Source organism: Hypanus sabinus, chromosome 12, assembly GCF_030144855.1.
Source record: "Hypanus sabinus isolate sHypSab1 chromosome 12, sHypSab1.hap1, whole genome shotgun sequence".
Classification (NCBI taxonomy): Eukaryota; Metazoa; Chordata; class Chondrichthyes; order Myliobatiformes; family Dasyatidae; genus Hypanus; species Hypanus sabinus.
The window spans coordinates 107,556,276-107,578,707 of NC_082717.1; the positions used below are offsets into that span (position 1 = coordinate 107,556,276).

The 22,432-nt window shown below is 50.3% G+C and overlaps 1 protein-coding gene across 1 annotated transcript in view; it reads left to right on the plus strand.

Annotated features, from left to right (window-relative positions):
- The first annotated feature begins 734 nt into the window (after positions 1-734).
- The window catches only part of LOC132403274 (NHS-like protein 1), a 367,698-nt gene continuing 346,000 nt past the window's right edge, over positions 735-22,432 (plus strand). Inside the window, exon 1 of the mRNA XM_059986702.1 lies at positions 735-1,379. Coding sequence (XP_059842685.1) covers positions 962-1,379 — 418 coding nt within the window. The 5' untranslated portion in view covers positions 735-961. The remainder of the gene's footprint in view (positions 1,380-22,432) is intronic.

Below are 22,432 nucleotides of genomic sequence, written 5' to 3' on the forward strand. Positions count from 1 at the left end.
GCCTCTACCACCACCCAGCAACACGTCCAATTCACTTGCACTCTGTGTAAAAAAACCACCTCTGACGGCCCCCTCCCCATACTTCCCTCCAAAGCCCTCCGGCATTAACCGCCTTGGGGAAAGTCTCTGGCTGTCCACTCAATCTCGATCACAACGTTTGAAGAACATTTAGACAAGTCCCTGGATTGAAAATGTTTAGATGGATATGAGCCCAATGTAGGGAAAGCTGGGATGGCCACCTGCAGACGAGCTGGGATGGAGGACTGCCTCCACGTTCTGTGACTGTGACATAGAAATGGTTTGGACAGATATCGGACAAACATAGGCTGATTGGACCAGCTCGGATGGGTTGGGCAGAAGGGACTTCCTACATTTTATATAAGTCCATGACATTTAGTCAGGAACACCTTTTGGATGGATTTGGGCAACCCTAGACCAACAAGATGAGCTGGGGTAGACACTTCGTCTGGTATAGGTGAGTCATGCCAAAAACGCTTTTTCTATAAGGCCTTAAGAGCAGAAGATTATAAGAGATAGGAGGAGAATAGGTCAATTGGCCCACCGCGTCTGTGTAAGTCTATGAATTTGTAATATTGTAAAAGCAATCGATTCTGGATCTGGCTCCTGGTTTTATCAATGACAGTCCATTCCTTGCCTCCAGGTTACAGTCACTCCTGCTTTTACGGGTAACCCTCTACATTTGAATTCATGTTCCTGGTGTTCCTGGTTCGGTGAAGCTCCCTCTCCCTCCCTTTCTGTCTTGCTCGTGAGGGTTGTGTGTAGTTTACTCTCGGTCCTCGTGTGACTTTAGTTTCTGTTCAACAGTGAATATGTCGGAGAAGACTGTGGATTGTATCCAAGTGGAAAGTTGGAATGACCTGATTTATTTTTAAAAAGATACAAATATTTCTTTTTGTTAACTCACTGCAGCAAGTGAGAGGGGGAATAAGTTTTTCAGAGGATGCCTTTTTACAAGCGGGTCGTGGAGCCCCGGCTGGTGTCCAGGCTCAGGAGCGAAGACTCTGGCAGAGTTTGTGACCCTGGCGGAGAGGAGGAAGAGGGGGATGAGCAGGACGGAGATGGGCTGCCGAAGAGGATAAAGAGGCGGAGTAGCCGGAGGAAGCTCCCGGGTTCCCTGCAGCCCAGTCGCAACAGCAGGAGGCGACCCTTCCTCTTCCAGACCTTGCAGGACGTGTCCTGCTACACTCTGGTCTCCCTGCTCCGGCAGCTGGCCGATCTCAGCCGCCTGGCAAGCGGCATCTTCCAGGAGCTGGAGTCGGAGGCGAGTTCGCTGTACGCCCGCTGCAGCCTGCTCTACAGCCGGTCCCGGAGCCTGCAGCTACGCTCCCTCCGCCTCGACGCCAAGAAGGTCGCCGTCCGTAAGTAATCGTGAAAAAAATGCGTTTAAACACGAGAGTTATGGTGCTGTTGTTGAACACTTGAGATGTCAAGGAAGTTCCTACATTCGCGGCCAACGTCTTATGAAAATTTATGACTTGATATATTTCATGTTTTAAGTTAAATCAACGTTGTTACTTAAGTGCATATTTATGCAATTTCGTGGATCTACTGAGCTGCAACAGTTTAGTTTATTTGCACAATCAACGAGACATTTGTAGGATAACTTTCACGGTATTTATTTGGAAATTTGCTTTGAATCAGTTCCCCTTGGAGTACGATTTGAGCTGCGCGTTTGTCTTTTAAATCGAGTCCAGGGTGTCATCAAGACGGGTTGTGCTGGAGATTCGGACGAGATAGACGTTGCAATTTTAATCTGGCTTTTTGGAGGCGGTACGAGTACAACCTGCGTCTGCAACGGTGCGAAACTTGTTTTTAACTAATAGGAGGGTGCACTTCATAAAGGAATTCTTGTTAAAGGAGAGAATTGTAATTCAGTGTCTGTTTGTCCTTTTCGGTCTACAATCGTTGTAGTAGGTCTATATTTATGCTACTAAATAATATATAATTTTGGATGTTTTGTCCCCAAGTTCAAAGAAGGAGTTTGCATTGTCTATCCTTTACGTGTTTTGTTTTGTAAATGTTTAACCCCTTCAGTCAATGCGCTTGGTGTGGTGAAAATGTGCTGGAATAGCATCGTTCCAACTGTCGGTCTTGCCATGTTACTGTCACATGCAGTGAAAAGCTTTTGTCCTGCGGCCGGCCATCCAGATAACTCACCGTGTACACATTTACACGGAGCTGTTAAACAGAATGCATTGTTGGACAGATGATTGCTGGATATTGTGGTCGGTTCTGGTCACCTCCATGTAAGAAGGATGTGGAAGCTTTGGAGAGGGTGCAGAGGAGGTTTACCAGGATGCTGCCTGGATTAGAGAGGAGGGGTTGAGGGAGCTAGGAATTCCTCTTCAGAGGAAAGGGGGATGAGAGGTGTAAATGCCATCGTGGATAGAGATGGCAACATTCTGGTGTAATGTCTATGTCTATTTGTAGTGCAGTAATTGTGTTTGCCACTGTTTTGTATATATTGTATAGCACCGATATTTATAATAAAGGGTTTTGTAATAAAAAAAAGATGATTTAGTTTGGGTGTATTGTTTATACAGTGTGGTATAGGCCTTTCGAGCCATGCTCAATGCAATCCCTGATTTAACCCTAGCCCGATCACAGGACGACTTACCGTGAGCTACTAACCTTTACGTCTGTGGGAGGAAACCGGAGCACCGGGAGGAAACCCAGCAGACGTTGATTGGATAGCCAGAGACTTTTTGCCAGGATGGAAATGGAGAATACTAGGGACATGATTTTAAGGTGATTGAAAAAGTGTTTGGGGGTGGGGGAATGTCAGATTCTTTTACATGGAGGGTGGGGCATCAGTAATGCACTGCACGTTAGAAATATTTAACAGGCCCTTAGAAAGACAAATGGATTACTATGTAGGAGGGAAGGGTTTTCTTGATCTTGGAACAGGTTGAAAGGTTAGTACAATGTTGTATGTTGTGCAGTAACATACTGAGCTGTGCCATTGGCCAAGAGTATCCGCCTGCGATGTAACTAGTAACTGAGAAGATCGTGCACGAGGGCTTGCGAGAGGTGCATCAGGATGCTGCCTTAGATTAGGGGGTATGAGTACTTGGGTTGTGTTGGAGACTGAGGGGAGACCTGCAGGCTTTATAAAACTGAGCAAGACCTAGATAGGGCAGATATTCGAATCTTTTTCCAGAGATTTCAACTATTAGGGAACATTTAAGGTGAGAGAGGGAAAGCTTAAAGAAATGTGCTGGTAAATGTTATTGGTTGCCTGGAATGGGCTGCCAGGGTGATGGTGAAGCAGAAACGGGAGTGACGTCACAGATTTGAATACAGAGGTGAAGCAGGGACGGGAGTGACGTCAGACTGACGTGAATACGGAGGCAAGCAGGGACGGGAGTGACGTCAGACAGACGTGAATACGGAGGTGAAGCAGGGACGGGAGTGACGTCAGACAGACGTGAATACGGAGGTGAAGCAGGGACGGGAGTGACGTCAGACAGACGTGAATACGGAGGTGAAGCAGGGACGGGAGTGACGTCAGACACGTGAATACGGAGGTGAAGCAGGGACGGGAGTGACGTCAGACAGACGTGAATACGGAGGTGAAGCAGGGACGGGAGTGACGTCAGACAGACGTGAATACGGAGGTGAAGCAGGGACGGGAGTGACGTCAGACATACGTGAATACGGAGGTGAAGCAGGGACGGGAGTGATGTCAGACAGACGTGAATACGGAGGTGAAGCAGGGACGGGAGTGATGTCAGACAGACGTGAATACAGAGGAGAAGCAGGGACGAAGTGACATCAGACATACGTGAATACGGAGGCAAGCGGGGACGGGAGTGACGTCAGACAGATGTGAATATGGAGGCAAGCAGGGACGGGAGTGATGTCAGACAGACGTGAATACGGAGGAGAAGCAGGGACGGGAGTGACGTCAGACAGACGTGAATACGGAGGCAAGCGGGGACGGGAGTGACGTCAGACGGACACGTGAGGTGAAGCAGGGACGGAAGTGACGTCAGACGGACACGTGAGGTGAAGCGGGGACGGGAGTGATGTCAGACAGACGTGAATACGGAGGAGAAGCAGGGATGGGAGTGATGTCAGACAGACGTGAATACGGAGGAGAAGCAGGGACGGGAGTGACGTCAGACGGACACGTGAGGTGAAGCAGGGACGGAAGTGACATCAGACGGACACGTGAGGTGAAGCGGGGACGGGAGTGATGTCAGACAGACGTGAATACGGAGGTGAAGCAGGGATGGGAGTGACGTCAGACAGACGTGAATACGGAGGAGAAGCGGGGACGGGAGTGACGTCAGACAGACGTGAATACGGAGGCAAGCGGGGACGGGAGTGATGTCAGACAGACGTGAATATGGAGGAGAAGCAGGGACGGGAGTGACGTCAGACAGACGTGAATACAGAGGAGAAGCAGGGACGGAGTGACGTCAGACGGACGTGAATACGGAGGCAAGCAGGGACGGGAGTGACGTCAGACAGACGTGAATATGGAGGAGAAGCAGGGACGGAGTGACGTCAGACAGACGTGAATATGGAGGAGAAGCAGGGACGGAGTGACGTCAGACGGACGTGAATATGGAGGCAAGCAGGGACGGGAGTGATGTCAGACAGACGTGAATACGGAGGTGAAGCAGGGACGGGAGTGATGTCAGACGGACGTGAATACGGAGGAGAAGCAGGGACGGGAGTGATGTCAGACAGACGTGAATACGGAGGTGAAGCAGGGACGGGAGTGATGTCAGACAGACGTGAATATGGAGGTGAAGCAGGGGTGGGAGTGACGTCACAGACGTGAACACGGAGGAGAAGCAGGGACGGGAGTGATGTCAGACGGACGTGAATACGGAGGAGAAGCAGGGACGGGAGTGACGTCAGACAGACGTGAATACGGAGGCAAGCGGGGACGGGAGTGACGTCAGACAGACGTGAATACGGAGGTGAAGCAGGGACGGGAGTGACGTCAGACAGACGTGAATACGGAGGTGTAGCAGGGACGGGGGTGACGTCCGACAGACGTGAATACGGAGGTGAAGCAGGGATGGGAGTGACGTCAGACAGACGTGAATACGGAGGTGAAGCAGGGATGGGAGTGACGTCAGACAGACGTGAATACGGAGGTGAAGCAGGGACGGGAGTGACGTCAGACAGACGTGAATACGGAGGTGTAGCAGGGACGGGGGTGACGTCAGACAGACGTGAATACGGAGGTGAAGCAGGGATGGGAGTGATGTCAGACGGACACTTGAATACAGAGGTGAAGCGGGGACGGGGGTGACGTCAGACAGACGTGAATACGGAGGAGAAGCAGGGACGGGAGTGACGTCAGACAGACGTGAATACGGAGGTGAAGCAGGGACGGGAGTGACGTCAGACAGACGTGAATACGGAGGAGAAGCAGGGGTGGGAGTGACATCACAGACGTGAACACGGAGGTGTAGCAGGGGTGGGAGTGACGTCAGACAGACGTGAACACGGAGGTGTAGCAGGGACGGGAGTGATGTCAGACAGATGTGAATACGGAGGTGAAGCAGGGACGGGAGTGATGTCAGACAGATGTGAATACGGAGGTGAAGCAGGGACGGGAGTGATGTCAGACAGACGTGAATATGGAGGTGAAGCAGGGGTGGGAGTGACGTCACAGACGTGAACACGGAGGTGTAGCAGGGACGGGAGTGATGTCAGACAGATGTGAATACGGAGGTGAAGCAGGGACGGGAGTGATGTCAGACAGACGTGAATATGGAGGTGAAGCAGGGGTGGGAGTGACGTCACAGACGTGAACACGGAGGTGTAGCAGGGACGGGGGTGACGTCAGACAGACATGAATACGGAGGTGAAGCAGGGATGGGAGTGACGTCACAGACGTGAACACGGAGGTGTAGCAGGGACGGGAGTGATGTCAGACAGATGTGAATACGGAGGTGAAGCAGGGACGGGAGTGAGGTCAGACAGACGTGAATATGGAGGTGAAGCAGGGATGGGAGTGACGTCAGACGGACATGTGAATACAGAGGTGAAGCGGGGACGGGGGTGATGTCAGACAGACGTGAATATGGAGGTGAAGCAGGGGTGGGAGTGACGTCACAGACGTGAACACGGAGGTGTAGCAGGGACAGGAGTGACGTCAGACGGACACGTGAATATGGAGGAATGTGGATCACGGGCAGACAGAAAAGTTTTAGTTTAATTCCTGACATTGTGGGTTGAAGGCCTGTTCCTGTACTGTACTATTCTGTGTAAATGAGAGGCAAAAGTCTTGGGGCTTTGAGGGCAACTGTGCATTGCCTGAAGGTGATATGACACTTGGTTAGTTTGAATTGTTTTGCTGTACGTCTGATGAATAAACGTACTGTGAGATGAAATCAGCAGGGATTGTGCTGGGGACAGTCTGTAAGTGTCACCACACATTCCAGTGCCAACGTAGCATGTCCACAATGTTCAGCAGAACAACACACATCCAACATACAACAGACTCCTTCCTAACCCCCCCCCCCCAACACACTGACACTCACCCTTGGTCTCCCCAGCGATCGCGAACCTTTGTCCTCTGTGGCTGCTGACCGACTTCCATGTTCAGGAATCGCTGCCCTTCGACTGAACGGCACTCGCACCTCACGCCTCATCTGACCTCCGACCCTGCCCCTCCCCTCATCCAAGGCCATCCCAACAACCTAGGAAAACAAATCTCGGCCACAATGTCAATGGAGACGGCAGCTCAGCACCAACTTGACAGCAAAACTATGTGCGATGATACAGTACTGCTGTTTACACTTCTGTCCCTTGGGGTGGTATGGTAGTGATGTGAGGTGTCGAGCAATATTTCTCAAACAATATAAGGCCATAAGGGTGCATGGGGAGGGGAGGTGGGAGACATATCTCATCCTAGGGCAATGTTTAAATGCGTGTTGTGAACAGAGGTGAAGAGAAAGAATTGTTTTGGTGTAAATGTTTACAGAAGGCTTGGAAAATTCCAAGAGCACCTGTCACCACGATTCCCCACCTGGGAATGTTGTGTTGTGCAGAGAGGATCTGAATTCTAAACCTTGGTCGATCAGGACTGCAGTATTTGATCATAAACTCAAGGGATTCTGCAGACACTGGAAATCCAGAGTAACACACACAAAATCAAAGTCTGAAGTGTATTTATTATGAAAGGATGTATACAATCCAGCTTTAAGATTTGTCTCCTTCGAGGCCGCCACAAAGCAAAGAAACCCATAGAAACCAGTCAAAAGGAAGACTGCCAAAGGCACCGAATGTGCAGGAAAAATCAAATCTTGCAAACAGTAAAAGTAAGCAAAATAACACAATAGCGCTGGGAACTGGAGTTGATGAAAGTGAGTCCACAGCCACGAAGCTGATCCAGGGGCCTGGTAGTTGCAGGCCGCAGCCTCACTTCAGAGCAGAGACGAGTAAACCTCACGGAGCAAGGAGCTGAACCACTTGCCCCAACACTCTGCCCTTTTCAATCTGGCCTGGCACTTAAATTGTGCCAACCTCGGGTCTTTCCTCATCATCATGGCCCCACCACCCCAATATGGCCCGTACCAGACCTTTCCAGTCCTTGGGTCTTTCCCGACTCTTGGGGCCCAGGTCCAGGCCCTCTGCCTTGCCTCGGATCTGCCACATGGATCCACTCCGGCCTGCTCTGGCAGTGGCCAAACGTTGGCTTGTTCCTCGCTCTGGGACTTGGGTCCGGGTGCCACTGCCCTGTTTCAGCCTGTACACACCATTTCATAATTCATTCCACACCGTAAAAACGACAGGTCATACAGGCAGTTCAACAGCTCAGCTCCGAAAGGGAAGTTTCAGGCTATTGATTACAGTGGTCGTTTACCAGAAAAGGTGTGATTAATGCAGTAAATTTTTTGTTTGTTTTCCACTAGCAAGTCGGTGTTATGCTTCACCAACGCCATCTTAACCCAAAATGCGGGAGGATGATGAATGGGCAGGACTGATGGAGGGTTTTGGCTGAAAATGTAGACTCCTTTTGCCTTTCCGTAGATGCTACCTGACCTGCTGAGTTCCTCCAGTGCTTTAGTTGTTGTTTCTTTCTGTGGCTTGTAGCACACCGGACGGGAACCTTGTCGTCTCTGTAGCATCTCTGTCTGCTTTTCACGAGGCCGAGTTGCTAGCTTGACACACAACCCAGCACAGCCAGAATGGAACCCGGGAGTGTGTGTGTGTGACATTAGAATCAGGTTTAATATCACTGCCATATATCATGAAATTTGGGGAAGAAGCCGTTTCTGAATCAGTGTGTGTGTGCCTTCAGGCTTTTGTACCTCTTCCCTGATGGTGGAAATGAGAACTTGGGTAATGAGAGTCCTACATGATGGGTTCCTCCTTTTGAAAATGTCTGCTATGCTGGGGCAGAGTTAGACTTCCATCACAGTAGAAGTTGGTCAGTGGAGATCTTTATTCCTTGTATGGTGGGAGAATGATACTCGTACAAGTGCTTAAAACTGAGGGATGTACGTATGGTGGATTGCAACAGTCTTTTCCTCAGTAGGGGAATCTGAAACTTGGAGACGTGTTTAGGGTGAGGGAGAAAGATTTAAGAGACCCTAGAGGGAACTTTTACACCCATGGGTGGTGAGTAAGTGAAACCACTGCCAGAGGAAGTGGTTGTGGCACGGACTGCAGTATCATTTAAGCACGGGCCACCGCAGCTCCAGGACAGGTACATGATCCCCACTGCTGTCTGTAAGGAGTTTGTACGTTCTCACTGTTACTGTGTGTGTTTCGTCCAGGGTGCTCTCCTTTCCTCCCATTCCAAAGTCGTACGGTTAGCGTTTGTGAGCTGTGTTGGCACTGGAAGCCGATCTGCCCAGCACAATCCTCACTGATTTGATTTGACGCAAACTACACATTTCACTATCTTGGTGTGCAAGTAAAGCAAATCTTTTTCATTGTAAAATTTGTTTTTAATCAAGGTGGTGGAAGTACCTCAGTTAATAAATGGAAAAACAATTGCAGAACTCCCTGGGTGCGGCAAGAATTTTACCAGCTATAGGGAGGGAGGAGCTGAACACCGAGAGATGTCTGCCCTACCCAAAGACTAATGTTTTGGGCCAGGAATGTTATTTCCTGATGTTTGCTGTGCTATAGGATGCTGGATTCTAGAATTTCCTTTTACAATTGTTCTGTGAAATGAGAGCCAATGCGAAATGGTTTCCTGGGAATAGAACAGCAAAAAATGTGTGTTAGAATCCGGCTGCATAGAAAGAAACCATCTTTCCCATGTGCCTGAATCTGCTCTTTTAAAGAGCTATCCTCCCCACCTTCACTAGCATCCACAAGAGGTGCAGCCTCATCCACCGTCAGAGGTTATTTATTCATTTATTCACTGAGATGGAATATGGAACAGGCCCTTCTGGCTCCTCGAACCACACTGCCCAGCAATCTCCTGATTTAATCCCAGCATAATCAATCACAGAACAATTTACAATGACCAGTTAGCCTACCAACTGAAATCCCCACCGTCTGGGCCATGCCAGTACCTCTCAGCTCCCGCAGGGCAGGAGGCACAGAAGCCTGAAGTCCCACATCACCAGGTTCAGGAAGAACTACTTCCCTTGAGCCTTGCTTGAACCGGCCATGACCACTTTGCACTAAAATGGACATTTTGTTTACTCGAGGTATCTTATTTCTTATTAATAAGTAATACGTTGATTTTCCTGTGAGTGCTGTCTGTCTGGTACTCTGTGCCTATGATCGTGCTACAAGACGGCTTTTCATTGTACCAGAGCTCCTGTACTTGTGCATCTGACAATAAACGTGGCTGAAACGTAATCAGTTCAATTAGTTTTGAGCGTTCCTTGCTTGTAAGAGGTGAGGACAAATACTACTTGAAAACCTCTGTTTTAACTATGGGGGTGGAGAGTTACTGATTGATTCAGGTTACATTAATTTCTCATGTATGTACAGCAGTGAAATGTGTCTTTTGTATTAACTCCGACACGACTTAAAGATGTGCTTGGGGACAGACCTACAAGTGTCACTACACAGTCTGGTGTCGACATAGCACGTCCACAGAACGTCACAACAGTAGCAAGGCGAATCGCTTCCCCTCCCTTCCACCCACTCGCGCACACAGACATGTCTCTAACCCCAGGACTGGCCACCCGTTGGCCTTCATTCCACAGAATGAGAATTGGGTTCAAAATCACTGGCATATGCAACCCTCAGGTTCGGCCAGCACGCGTTCGTCTAGGCCAGGGGTCGGCAACGTTTACCACTGAAAGAGACAATATGGACCCATTTCCCACAGAAAAGAAAACACTGGGAGCCACAAAACCCGTTTGACATTTAAAATGAAATAACACTGCATACAACGGTTTTTTTTGCCTTTATGCTATGTATAAACAAACTATAATGTGTTACATTTATGAAATTGATGAACTCCTGCAGAGAAAACGAAATTACATTTCTGCATGCAACAAAAACATTTTGAACTCCGAAAAAAAGACGTTGGGTTGAAGGTTACTCCATAGTTAGCCTACCTTGGATCGAAGAATTAAAAGAAAGCGCGCACTGGCGGGTGTCAGGCATTGGCAGTGGTGATGTATATTAATAGCGATAAAAAACACGTTGTAGCGGTGTGCTACACGCAGCGCTAAAATAAAGACACTGCAGTCAAAGGTAACTTTATTCAAACTAAACAGCCTTGCTTTAAAGCCTCCCTCAACCCGTCCCCGTGGGCGCGGATGCTCCAAAAGACACGTACTCACAAACCCCCGTAGGCTATCTATCTCCCTTAGCCGGAATGGTGGCTAATTGTGAACCGGTTCGGATGTGCCAGGAAATGGGGTCTCCACAACGTTTTCAGATTGTACAAGATCACCATAATCTTCAAATTTCGAATTACATTTCAAAAACTAACAAACCACGGGGAGCCGCAGCACAGAGATGAAAGAGGCGCATGCGGCTCCGGAGCCGCGGGTTGCCGACCCCTGGTCTAGGAGAAGACAGCCTCTGGTCCCACCAAACTGAGAAATCTCGTTTGTGTGGATGCTGCGTGACGTGCCGAGGTACAATCCGGACCTCAAAAGATCAGACAGTACACCAAATGCAATTAAACGAGTGAACTTTATAACTCTTAATTTGACTATAGAGTTAGTAAAGAAAAAGGGCCCATGTTAATGAAACAGTCTAACGTGCACGTTGGAGCTCACTGAATCGTCCTCCGAGAGTCACTGACCCTTGGACTCTCGCTCTGTCCACTCCGTACAGCGGTCTACCAACTCTCTCCCCTTGCGTCTTGCCGACAGAAGACCGTGAAATCCCTTCTCTCAGACCCACGAGAAAGAACAGCATGCCCTCTCATTGGGTGGCACACATTTCAAAGCTCCGTTACCTCTAGTCACAACACAAATGGTGCTGCTACAGAGAAACCATTACATTAGCAGAGACCTTACAGAGAAACCATTACATTAGCAGAGACCTTACAGAGAAACCATTACATTAGCAGTGAGATCTTACAGAGAAACCATTACATTAGCAGAGACCTTACAGAGAAACCATTACATTAGCAGAGACCTTACAGAGAAACTATTACGTTAGCAGTGAGACCTTACAGAGAAACCATTACATTAGCAGTGAGGCCTTACAGAGAAACGATTACGTTAGCAGTGAGACCTTACAAAGAAACCATTACATTAGCAGAGACCTTACAGAGAAACCATTACATTAGCAGTGAGGCCTTACAGAGAAACGATTACATTAGCAGTGAGACCTTACAAAGAAACCATTACATTAGCAGAGACCTTACTGAGAAACCATTACATTAGCAGTGAGACCTTACAGAGAAACCATTACATTAGCAGAGACCTTACAGAGAAACCATTACATTAGCAGTGAGACCTTACAGAGAAACCATTACATTAGCAGAGACCTTACAGAGAAACCATTACATTAGCAGAGACCTTACAGAGAAACCATTACATTAGCAGAGACCTTACAGAGAAACCATTAGATAGCAGTGAGGCCTTACAGAGAAACCATTACATTAGCAGTGAGACCTTACAGAGAAACCATTACATTAGCAGAGACCTTACAGAGAAACCATTACATTAGCAGAGACCTTACAGAGAAACCATTACATAGCAGTGAGACCTTACAGAGAAACCATTACATAGCAGTGAGGCCTTACAGAGAAACCATTACATTAGCAGTGAGACCTTACAGAGAAACCATTACATTAGCAGAGACCTTACAGAGAAACCATTACATTAGCAGAGACCTTACAGAGAAACCATTACATTAGCAGTGAGACCTTACAGAGAAACCATTACATAGCAGAGACCTTACAGAGAAACCATTACATTAGCAGTGAGACCTTACAGAGAAACCATTACATTAGCAGAGACCTTACAGAGAAACGATTACGTTAGCAGTGAGACCTTACAAAGAAACCATTACATTAGCAGTGAGGCCTTACAGAGAAACCATTACATAGCAGTGAAAACTTACAGCAAGTTACATGTTGTGCAATGTGTTGCTTGCAGCAGCAGTAAAAGCCATACATGATAAAAACTAAGTTACAGTGAGAAATGGTGTGGATTCTGTTTAATTGGGACATATCGGGACCAGTACGTTTTGGCCCAATTAAGTGGCTGCTCCAATTAACGAAGATTTCATGGAAATAATTGAATTGACTTTATTACTTACATCCTTCATACACATGAGTAAAAATCTTTGTTAGGTCTCCGTCTAAATGTGCAATGTGCATTTTATAGTAATTTATAATAAATAATATGAAAAACAGGTCAGTCAATATAACATAGAAATACAATTATATCAGGGTGAGGTAATCAGTCTGATGGCCTGGTGGAAGAAGCTGGCCCGGAGTCCTGGCTTTTATGCTGTGGTACCGTTTCCAGGATGGTAGCAACTGGATCAGTTTGTGGTTGGGGTGACTCGGGTCCTTTTTATGCACCTGTCTCTGTAAATGTCCTGAATAGAGGGAAGTTCACATCCACAGGTGTGCTGGGCTGTCCACACCACTCTCTGCAGAGTCCTGTGATTGAGGGAAGTACAGTTCCCAACCAGGCAGTGATGCAGCCAGTCAGGATGCTCTTAAATGTGCCACTGTAGAAAAGATATTTGTAAAAAATGGCAAACTGCCAGTTAACTGGGTAACAAATAATGTATTTAAATGAAATACTGAGCAAATTAAAGCCCTACCGAAGCTACTGGTGGTTGTCTGTTGTGACAACGATGATGGGAAACCTGTACAGGGAGTGTTTCTGAACTGGAAAAGCCGTTGCACTAGGGGAGTCTCACTCCTTGGACCACAGAACACTGAGTCCATTGGGACGAGTAGACGTTGCAGCTCTGATCTTCCTTGGTTGTAGTGGATGACCATGACTACCTCTGTGCCTTACCGTGCCCTTTGCTCTCCCTGGAGTGTTCAGAGCCGCCTTCCTGGCCACTGGGTCTCATCCACCCTGTCCGCCAGGGCTGACTTCACATGCTCGGATAGGCGTGTCCCTGTTTCACCAGGGCCTGAGGCGGATAGGGGTGTCCCTGTTTCACCAGGGCCTGAGGCGGATAGGCGAGTCCCTGTTTCACCAGGGGCCTGAGGCGGATAGGCGTGTCCCTGTTTCACCAGGGGCCTGAGGCGGATAGGCGTGTCCCTGTTTCACCAGGGGCCTGAGGCGGATAGGCGTGTCCCTGTTTCACCAGGGGCCTGAGGCGGATAGGCGTGTCCCTGTTTCACCAGGGCCTGAGGCGGATAGGCGTGTCCCTGTTTCACCAGGGGCCTGAGGCGGATAGGCGTGTCCCTGTTTCACCAGGGGCCTGCGGAGAGGCGTGTCCCTGTTTCACCAGGGGCCTGAGGCGGATAGGGGTGTCCCTGTTTCACCAGGGCCTGAGGCGGATAGGCGTGTCCCTGTTTCACCAGGGCCTGAGGCGGATAGGCGTGTCCCTGTTTCACCAGGGCCTGAGGCGGATAGGCGTGTCCCTATCTCACCAGGGGCCTGAGGGGGATAGGCGTGTCCCTGTTTCACCAGGGCCTGAGGCGGATAGGCGTGTCCCTGTTTCACCAGGGCCTGAGGTGGATAGGCGTGTCCCTGTTTCACCAGGGGCCTGAGGCGGATAGGCGTGTCCCTGTTTCACCAGGGCCTGAGGCGGATAGGCGTGTCCCTGTTTCACCAGGGCCTGAGGCGGATAGGCGTGTCCCTGTTTCACCAGGGGCCTGAGGCGGATAGGGGTGTCCCTGTTTCACCAGGGGCCTGAGGCGGATAGGCGTGTCCCTGTTTCACCAGGGCCTGAGGCGGATAGGCGTGTCCCTGTTTCACCAGGGCCTGAGGCGGATAGGCGTGTCCCTGTTTCACCGGGGCCTGAGGCGGATAGGCGTGTCCCTGTTTCACCGGGGCCTGAGGCGGATAGGCGTGTCCCTGTTTCACCAGGGGCCTGAGGCGGATAGGTGTATCCCTGTTTCACCAGGGGCCTGAGGTGGATAGGCGTGTCCCTATCTCACCGGGGACTGAGGCGGATAGGTGTGTCCCTGTTTCACCAGGGCCTGAGGCGGATAGGCGTGTCCCTGTTTCACCAGGGGCCTGAGGCGGATAGGTGTGTCCCTGTTTCACCAGGGCCTGAGGCGGATAGGCGTGTCCCTGTTTCACCAGGGCCTGAGGCGGATAGGCGTGTCCCTGTTTCACCAGGGCCTGAGGCGGATAGGCGTGTCCCTGTTTCACCAGGGCCTGAGGCGGATAGGCGTGTCCCTGTTTCACCAGGGCCTGAGGCGGATAGGCGTGTCCCTGTTTCACCAGGGGCCTGAGGCGGATAGGCGTGTCCCTGTTTCACCAGGGGCCTGAGGCGGATAGGCGTGTCCCTGTTTATGTAGGGCCTGAGGCGGATAGGCGTGTCCCTGTTTAACCAGGGCCTGAGGCGGATAGGGGTGTCCCTGTTTCACCAGGACCTGAGGCGGATAGGCGAGTCCCTGTTACACCAGGGGCCTGAGGCGGATAGGCGTGTCCCTGTTTCACCAGGGGCCTGAGGCGGATAGGCGTGTCCCTGTTTCACCAGGGGCCTGAGGCGGATAGGCGTGTCCCTGTTTCACCAGGGGCCTGAGGCGGATAGGCGTGTCCCTGTTTCACCAGGGGCCTGAGGCGGATAGGCGTGTCCCTGTTTCACCAGGGGCCTGAGGCGGATAGGCGTGTCCCTGTTTCACCAGGGGCCTGAGGCGGATAGGCGTGTCCCTGTTTCACCAGGGGCCTGAGGCGGATAGGCGTGTCCCTGTTTCACCAGGGGCCTGAGGCGGATAGGCGTGTCCCTGTTTCACCAGGGGCCTGAGGCGGATAGGCGTGTCCCTGTTTCACCAGGGGCCTGAGGCGGATAGGCGTGTCCCTGTTTTACCAGGGGCCTGAGGCGGATAGGCGTGTCCCTGTTTCACCAGGGCCTGAGGCGGATAGGCGTGTCCCTATCTCACCAGGGGCCTGAGGGGGATAGGCGTGTCCCTGTTTCACCAGGGCCTGAGGCGGATAGGTGTGTCCCTGTTTCACCAGGGCCTGAGGTGGATAGGCGTGTCCCTGTTTCACCAGGGGCCTTAGGCAACGGGGCCTGAGGCAGATAGGCGTGTCCCTGTTTCACCAGAGCCTGAGGCGGATAGGCATGTCCCTATCACACCAGGGGCCTGAAGCGGATAGGCGTGTCCCTGTTTCTCCAGGGCCTGAGGCGGATAGGCGTGTCCCTGTTTCACCAGGGCCTGAGGCGGATAGGCGTGTCCCTGTTTCACCAGGGCCTGAGGCGGATAGGCGTGTCCCTGTTTCACCAGGGCCTGAGGCGGATAGGCGTGTCCCTGTTTCACCAGGGCCTGAGGCGGATAGGCGTGTCCCTGTTTCACCGGGGCCTGAGGCGGATAGGCGTGTCCCTGTTTCACCGGGGCCTGAGGCGGATAGGCGTGTCCCTGTTTCACCAGGGGCCTGAGGCGGATAGGTGTATCCCTGTTTCACCAGGGGCCTGAGGTGGATAGGCGTGTCCCTAACTCACCGGGGACTGAGGCGGATAGGTGTGTCCCTGTTTCACCAGGGCCTGAGGCGGATAGGCGTGTCCCTGTTTCACCAGGGGCCTGAGGCGGATAGGTGTGTCCCTGTTTCACCAGTGCCTGAGGCGGATAGGCGTGTCCCTGTTTCACCAGGTCCTGAGGCGGATAGGCGTGTCCCTGTTTCTCCAGGGCCTGAGGCGGATAGGCGTGTCCCTGTTTCACTAGGGCCTGAGGCGGATAGGCGTGTCCCTGTTTCACCAGGGCCTGAGGCGGATAGGCGTGTCCCTGTTTCACCAGGGCCTGAGGCGGATAGGCGTGTCCCTGTTTCACCAGGGGCCTGAGGCAGATAGGCGTGTCCCTGTTTCACCAGGGGTCTGAGGCGGATAGGCGTGTCCCTGTTTCACCAGGGCCTGAGGCGGATAGGCGTGTCACTGTTTCACCAGGGGCCTGAGGCAACGGGGCCTGAGGCAGATAGGCATGTCCCTGTTTCACCAAGGGCCTCAGCTGGTTTAGCCCGCCTGTCGAAGCAGTGTGCTAAGGTGTGGCCGCTGTCACATGCAAACGGCGGCTTGGAGCCACAAGTGAGAACTGAGTGTCCAGTGGAGACCAAAGGGTAATGTTCAAGATGATAGTGGATACCATCAGATTCTTTGTTGTTCTCGCCTTGTTGAAGTCGTGAAATTGATTCATTTTCACTCCAGGCTGTTTCTGGCATCTCCAAGCCTGAATGTTTGAACCCATGGTGAGCAAAACAGTTCTGAATTGTCATGCTGCTTATTTCTTGCCAACTATCAGCGACAAAAATCACTGTGTTTTGAACACAAATGCATGCAACTGACACCTCTTTTCAAAAACTATTTGCCCTAAACGTGGTTCAGTGTCTGGGGTCACACAGCGTGCATGGGTTTGACACTCATTAGAAAAAGTTTGGCAACAGTCTTCTATCCCAGTTAAGTGGCATATTGTTTCAGATGAAGGGAATCTCACCTATTTTCTCGATTAGTTTTTGTTGTCCTAAATAAATGGCTGCCCTGATTAACAGGTAGCCCACTTAACCAGAATCCACTGGATATTTAAAAAATTAAATAGTGCAAAAAAAATAGTGAAGTAGTGTACATGGGTTCATTATCCATTCAGAAATGTGATGGCAGAGGGGAAGAAGCTGGTTCTTAAAAGTTGAGCGTGTGTCTTCAGGCCCTTGTACCATAGTGATGAGAAGGCCTGGACTCCCAGATTCGAGTCGGGCTCCATCGTGCTGAAATGCTCCTTGTGTCCGGATGGTGCAGGGGTGCAGCAGTGATCCAGGATCGGTGTGCTGCCCGAGAGATGTCTCTCGTTTCCTCACGGCCATTGCAAGTACACCTGTGTGTAGGTGGGTGGTGGGAGAGTCGGGGAAGTTGCTGGGCATGTGTGAGAGACTGACGGCTTGGCACTGCAGTGCTAGCGCGAGGAAGGGCAGGTTCAATTCCCGCTGCTGTCTATAGGGAGTTTGCATGTTCTCCCTGTGACTGCGTGTGTTTCCTCCCATTGTCCAGGTTAGGGTTGATGAGTTGTGAGCATGCTATATTGGTGCCGGAGCACGGGGGCACCTGCAGGCCCCAGCACATCCACATTCCATGTTGGTTGATGATGCAAACGACGCATTTTACTGTACGTTTTGACGTGCATGTGACAAATAAAGCTCACCTTTTGGAACTTTGAATGTAGAGAAGTGAGAAAAAGGACTTACTTTATTCATTCAAGGATGTGGGCATCGCAGGCTGAGGCAGTGCTTAATTGCCCTTCCACTAGTTGCCCTTGAGAAGGTGGTGGGCTGCTGTCCCCGAGGTGTGGATACCCACAGTGCCGAGCAAGAGTGACAAAATGGCCGATACGAGTGGGATCCCTCGACGGTGATTGGAGGAGAGAATTGGTGTGGAGGGAAAGTCAGAGTTAAGTTTGTGCTTACACAGAGTGGTGGGTGCTGGAAGAGTCAGATACATTAAGGTTTTTTAAGAGACTCTCAGACAGGCACACGGATTGTAGAAAAATAGAGGACCATGTGGACGGGAAGGGTTAGATTGGTTTCGGAGTAGGTTAAAAGGTCGGCATATCATCATCGGCGGAAGGACCTATACTGTGCTGTCGTGTTCTGAATGATCAGGAAACTCTCTAATATCACTGGTGTGTGCCGTGAAGCCTGTAGTTTCATGGCTGCAGTATATTGCAGGACAAAATAAGGAATAAAAACCTATCAGTTACAATAAGGCTGCTGTCGCAACAGCAATCCCCCTCAGAGCTGTGCAGTAAGAGTGGCCACACATCAGCACCAGAATTTATTATCAAAGCGTGTGTGTGTGTGTATGAATATACATAGCAACGTAGCACCCTCACAATGTTGAGTGGAAGAACAGCAACCACATCAAGGCAAACCCCTTTCCAACACACTCACTGTCCTCGGGTCACCACAACATCAACGCAAACCCCTTCCCTCCCTCCCTCTCACACACACGCGCACACACACACACACACGCGCACACACACACACACACGCACACTCTCACACACACGCACGCACACACACACACACACACACACTCTCACACACACGCACGCACACACACACACACTCTCACACACACGCACGCACACACACACACACACACACACACACACACACACACACACACACACACACCACACACACCCACACACACACACACACACACCACACACACCACACACACACACCACACACACACACCACACACACACACACACACCACACACACCACACACACACACACACACACACACCACACACACACCACACACACACACACACACACACCACACACACACCACACACACCCACACACACACACACACACACACCACACACACCACACACACACACACACACACACACACACACACACACACACACACACACACACACACACACACACTCACACACCACACACGCACACACACACGCACACGCACACACACACGCACACACACACACACACACACACACACACACACACACACACACACACACACACACACACACACACACATTGTCCAACCCCGGGGCAGACCACATCCAGGACTTCAGCCACATGAGACGGGGATGGGAAACAAACTTTAAAGAAAGTTTTTTCTCCACACGTTCTAGTGGTGCAGAAGGCAGGCATTGAGAAGGAATTAGACCCGGAGCCTGCATTTGGCAAGAGTTACCCTGTAATTTTCCCTGCAACATCAAAAGCAGCGAGTGGATCACTTTTCACCTGTTCAGGAAGCCACTCCGCTTGTTTTACAATTGAAAGAGTTGCTGGCAAAGGACTGCTTGCCTGTGTCTGGGACAACATTAGGAGGTGGAATCTGAAGATCATAAACCACTATGGGGCCTTTGCGAAAGGGTAGCTTATCTCAAGGTTATCGTTTGTGTTTGTATCAGATCAGACGGAGATTAGAAGGCCCACTGTTTGGTCTAGGTGACTGGGATGATCAGCAGGAGAGACAGAGAAGTGTTTGATTTCCCACTTGTGTTTGAAGTGCCTCTTTGTCCGTGTTGACTGGTTGGAGAGTCTTCAGTGAGCTCCTCGATCACAGTGGAGACCCAGGCAGGCTCTGCACAGGGTCTTCAATCAGACAGAAGATGAAAGCTTTCTCAAGGTGCATACCATAACCAAAAGTTCTTCCTTCGTTAAATCTCTGTTGTACGTAGTCATAGTGTGCAACATTACACAAAGAGGCCAATTGGCCGATCGAGTTCAGGCTGTCCTGACACTCTCTGCAGTCCCATCTAACTGCATGCATCTGGACTGCAGACAATTGTACCAGCACGTGCTTGGCTTCTATTCAGCTTAATGCAAACAATTCATTTCAACAGCACCCCGACGTCCGTGTTTAGATGTTGTGGTTATGTACAGCGTCACTCCGACATCCGTGTTTAGGTGTTGTCATTATGTCCCGTGTCACCCCGACGTCCGTGTTTAGATGTTGTCGTTGTTCTGTACCGTGTCACCCCGACGTCCGTGTTTAGATGTTGTCGTTATGTACCGTGTCACTCCGACGTCCGTGTTTAGATGTTGTCGTTATGTCCCATGTCACTCCGACATCCGTGTTTAGATGTTGTCGTTATGTCCCGTGTCACCCCGACGTCCGTGTTTAGATGTTGTCGTTATGTCCCGTGTCACCCCGACGTCCGTGTTTAGATGTTGTCTTTATGTACCGTGTCACCCCGACATCCGTGTTTAGGTGTTGTCGTTATGTCCCGTGTCACCCCGATGTCCGTGTTTAGATGTTGTCGTTATGTCCCGTGTCACCCCGACGTCTGTGTTTAGATGTTGTCGTCGTTCTGTACCGTGTCACCCTGACGTTCGTGTTTAGATGTTGTCGTCATTCTGTACCGTGTCACCCCGACATCCGTGTTTAGATGTTGTCGTCATTCTGTACCGTGTCACCCCGACATCCGTGTTTAGGTGTTGTCATTATGTCCCGTGTCACCCCGACGTCCGTGTTTAGATGTTGTTGTCGTTATGTACCGTGTCACCCCGACATCCGTGTTTAGGTGTTGTCGTTATGTACCGTGTCACCCCGACGTCTGTGTTTAGATGTTGTCGTTATGTACTGTGTCACCCCGACGTCCGTGTTTAGATGTTGTCGTTATGTCCCGTGTCACCCCGACGTCTGTGTTTAGGTGTTGTCGTTATGTACCGTGTCACCCCGACGTCCGTGTTTAGATGTTGTCGTTATGTACCGTGTCACCCCGACGTCCGTGTTTAGATGTTGTCGTTATGTACTGTGTCACCCCGACGTCCGTGTTTAGATGTTGTCGTTATGTACCGTGTCACCCCGACGTCCGTGTTTAGATGTTGTCGTTATGTACTGTGTCACCCCGACGTCCGTGTTTAGATGTTGTCGTTATGTACCGTGTCACCCCGACATCCGTGTTTAGATGTTGTCGTTATGTACCATGTCACCCTGACGTTCGTGTTTAGATGTTGTCGTTCTGTCCCGTGTCTCCTCGACATCCGTGTTTAGATGTTGTCGTTATGTACCGTGTCTCCCCGACGTCCGTGTTTAGATGTTGTCGTTCTGTCCCGTGTCTCCCCGACGTCCGTGTTTAGATGTTGTCGTTCTGTCCCGTGTCTCCCCGACGTCCGTGTTTAGATGTTGTCGTTATGTCCCGTGTCTCCCCGACGTCCGTGTTTAGATGTTGTCGTTATGTACTGTGTCTCCCCGACGTCCGTGTTTAGATGTTGTCGTTATGTACTGTGTCTCCCCGACGTCCGTGTTTAGATGTTGTCGTTATGTCCCGTGTCACCCCGTCACCAGTGTTTGGATGTATGTGTAAGAAATTAAGGTATCTGAATAAGCTGAATTAGATTCTCAATCTTGTCGAGGAATTGATATTTTCGGTGACTTTTTCTCAATAAACTATTGATTGTTTAAAAGCAGCACCACAAAGTTAGTCTGGGAGATTAATTGTCCCTGCAGTTTAGTCAGGGTGGATCTGATGTGCATGAAATGGTGATTTCTTTGCTGGGAAGTCATCAGGAAAATGGGATTAGTGAGAGCTGGCAGTCTTGTGACAGGTCGAATGGCCTCCTGCATTGTAAGGGAATGCAGTGTGATGTGATGTTGTACTGGTGTGTGGAAGTATCTGGAATTCATGCATGCAAGGGGTTGCGTTCTGGATAGTTAAGAAGTTTGTCGTAGATTGCAATGGGATATTGCCAGAATTCACAGCTGTTTTGAGGAGTGGTTTTGTGAGTTCAGTCTGGATAAGTGTGAAGTGATTCTTTTTTTTTGGAGTCGTTGAAGATGTGGAAGCAGCGTCTTGGGCTGTAGGGCCTGTACAGTGCTGTGCTGTTCTCGTCCTATGTAAAGGATAACACCGCTGATTCTGATTCTTGTAAAGTTCAACAGCGAATACTTTCAAGATCTGAAGGGAAACGTTTGTCGGGCCATGAAGCAGTCGCAGTCGAATGCTATCCTTTGTATCCTATTGCGCACTGTCATCCTGATTGACAGCTCCATTTGAACTGTGTGATTGAACTGCTGTCAGTCTGTTATTGATTGAGCGGTACAACGCGGTAACAGGCCGTTCCATCCCAATGACCCTGCGCCATCCCACTGCACCCACGTGACCTAACGTCCGTGTTTGGACTGTGGGAGGTGACCGGAGCACTGGGAGAAAGCCACGTGGTCGCCGGGAGAACGTACAGACAGCGGCAGAATTGAACCCGGGTCACTGGCGTTGTAATAGCACTAACCGCTACCACGCTGCCCACAGTGGCTTTGCCTAAAGGATAAATTTTTCATGAAGTTCTAGTGACGGATCGTCTTAATCTTCACTCTTTGTCCCATTTGGTGTGCAGAGTTGAAAGTGTTTTCCGGAGTGGTGTAGGAATCGCTTTCAAGGCGAGCCGG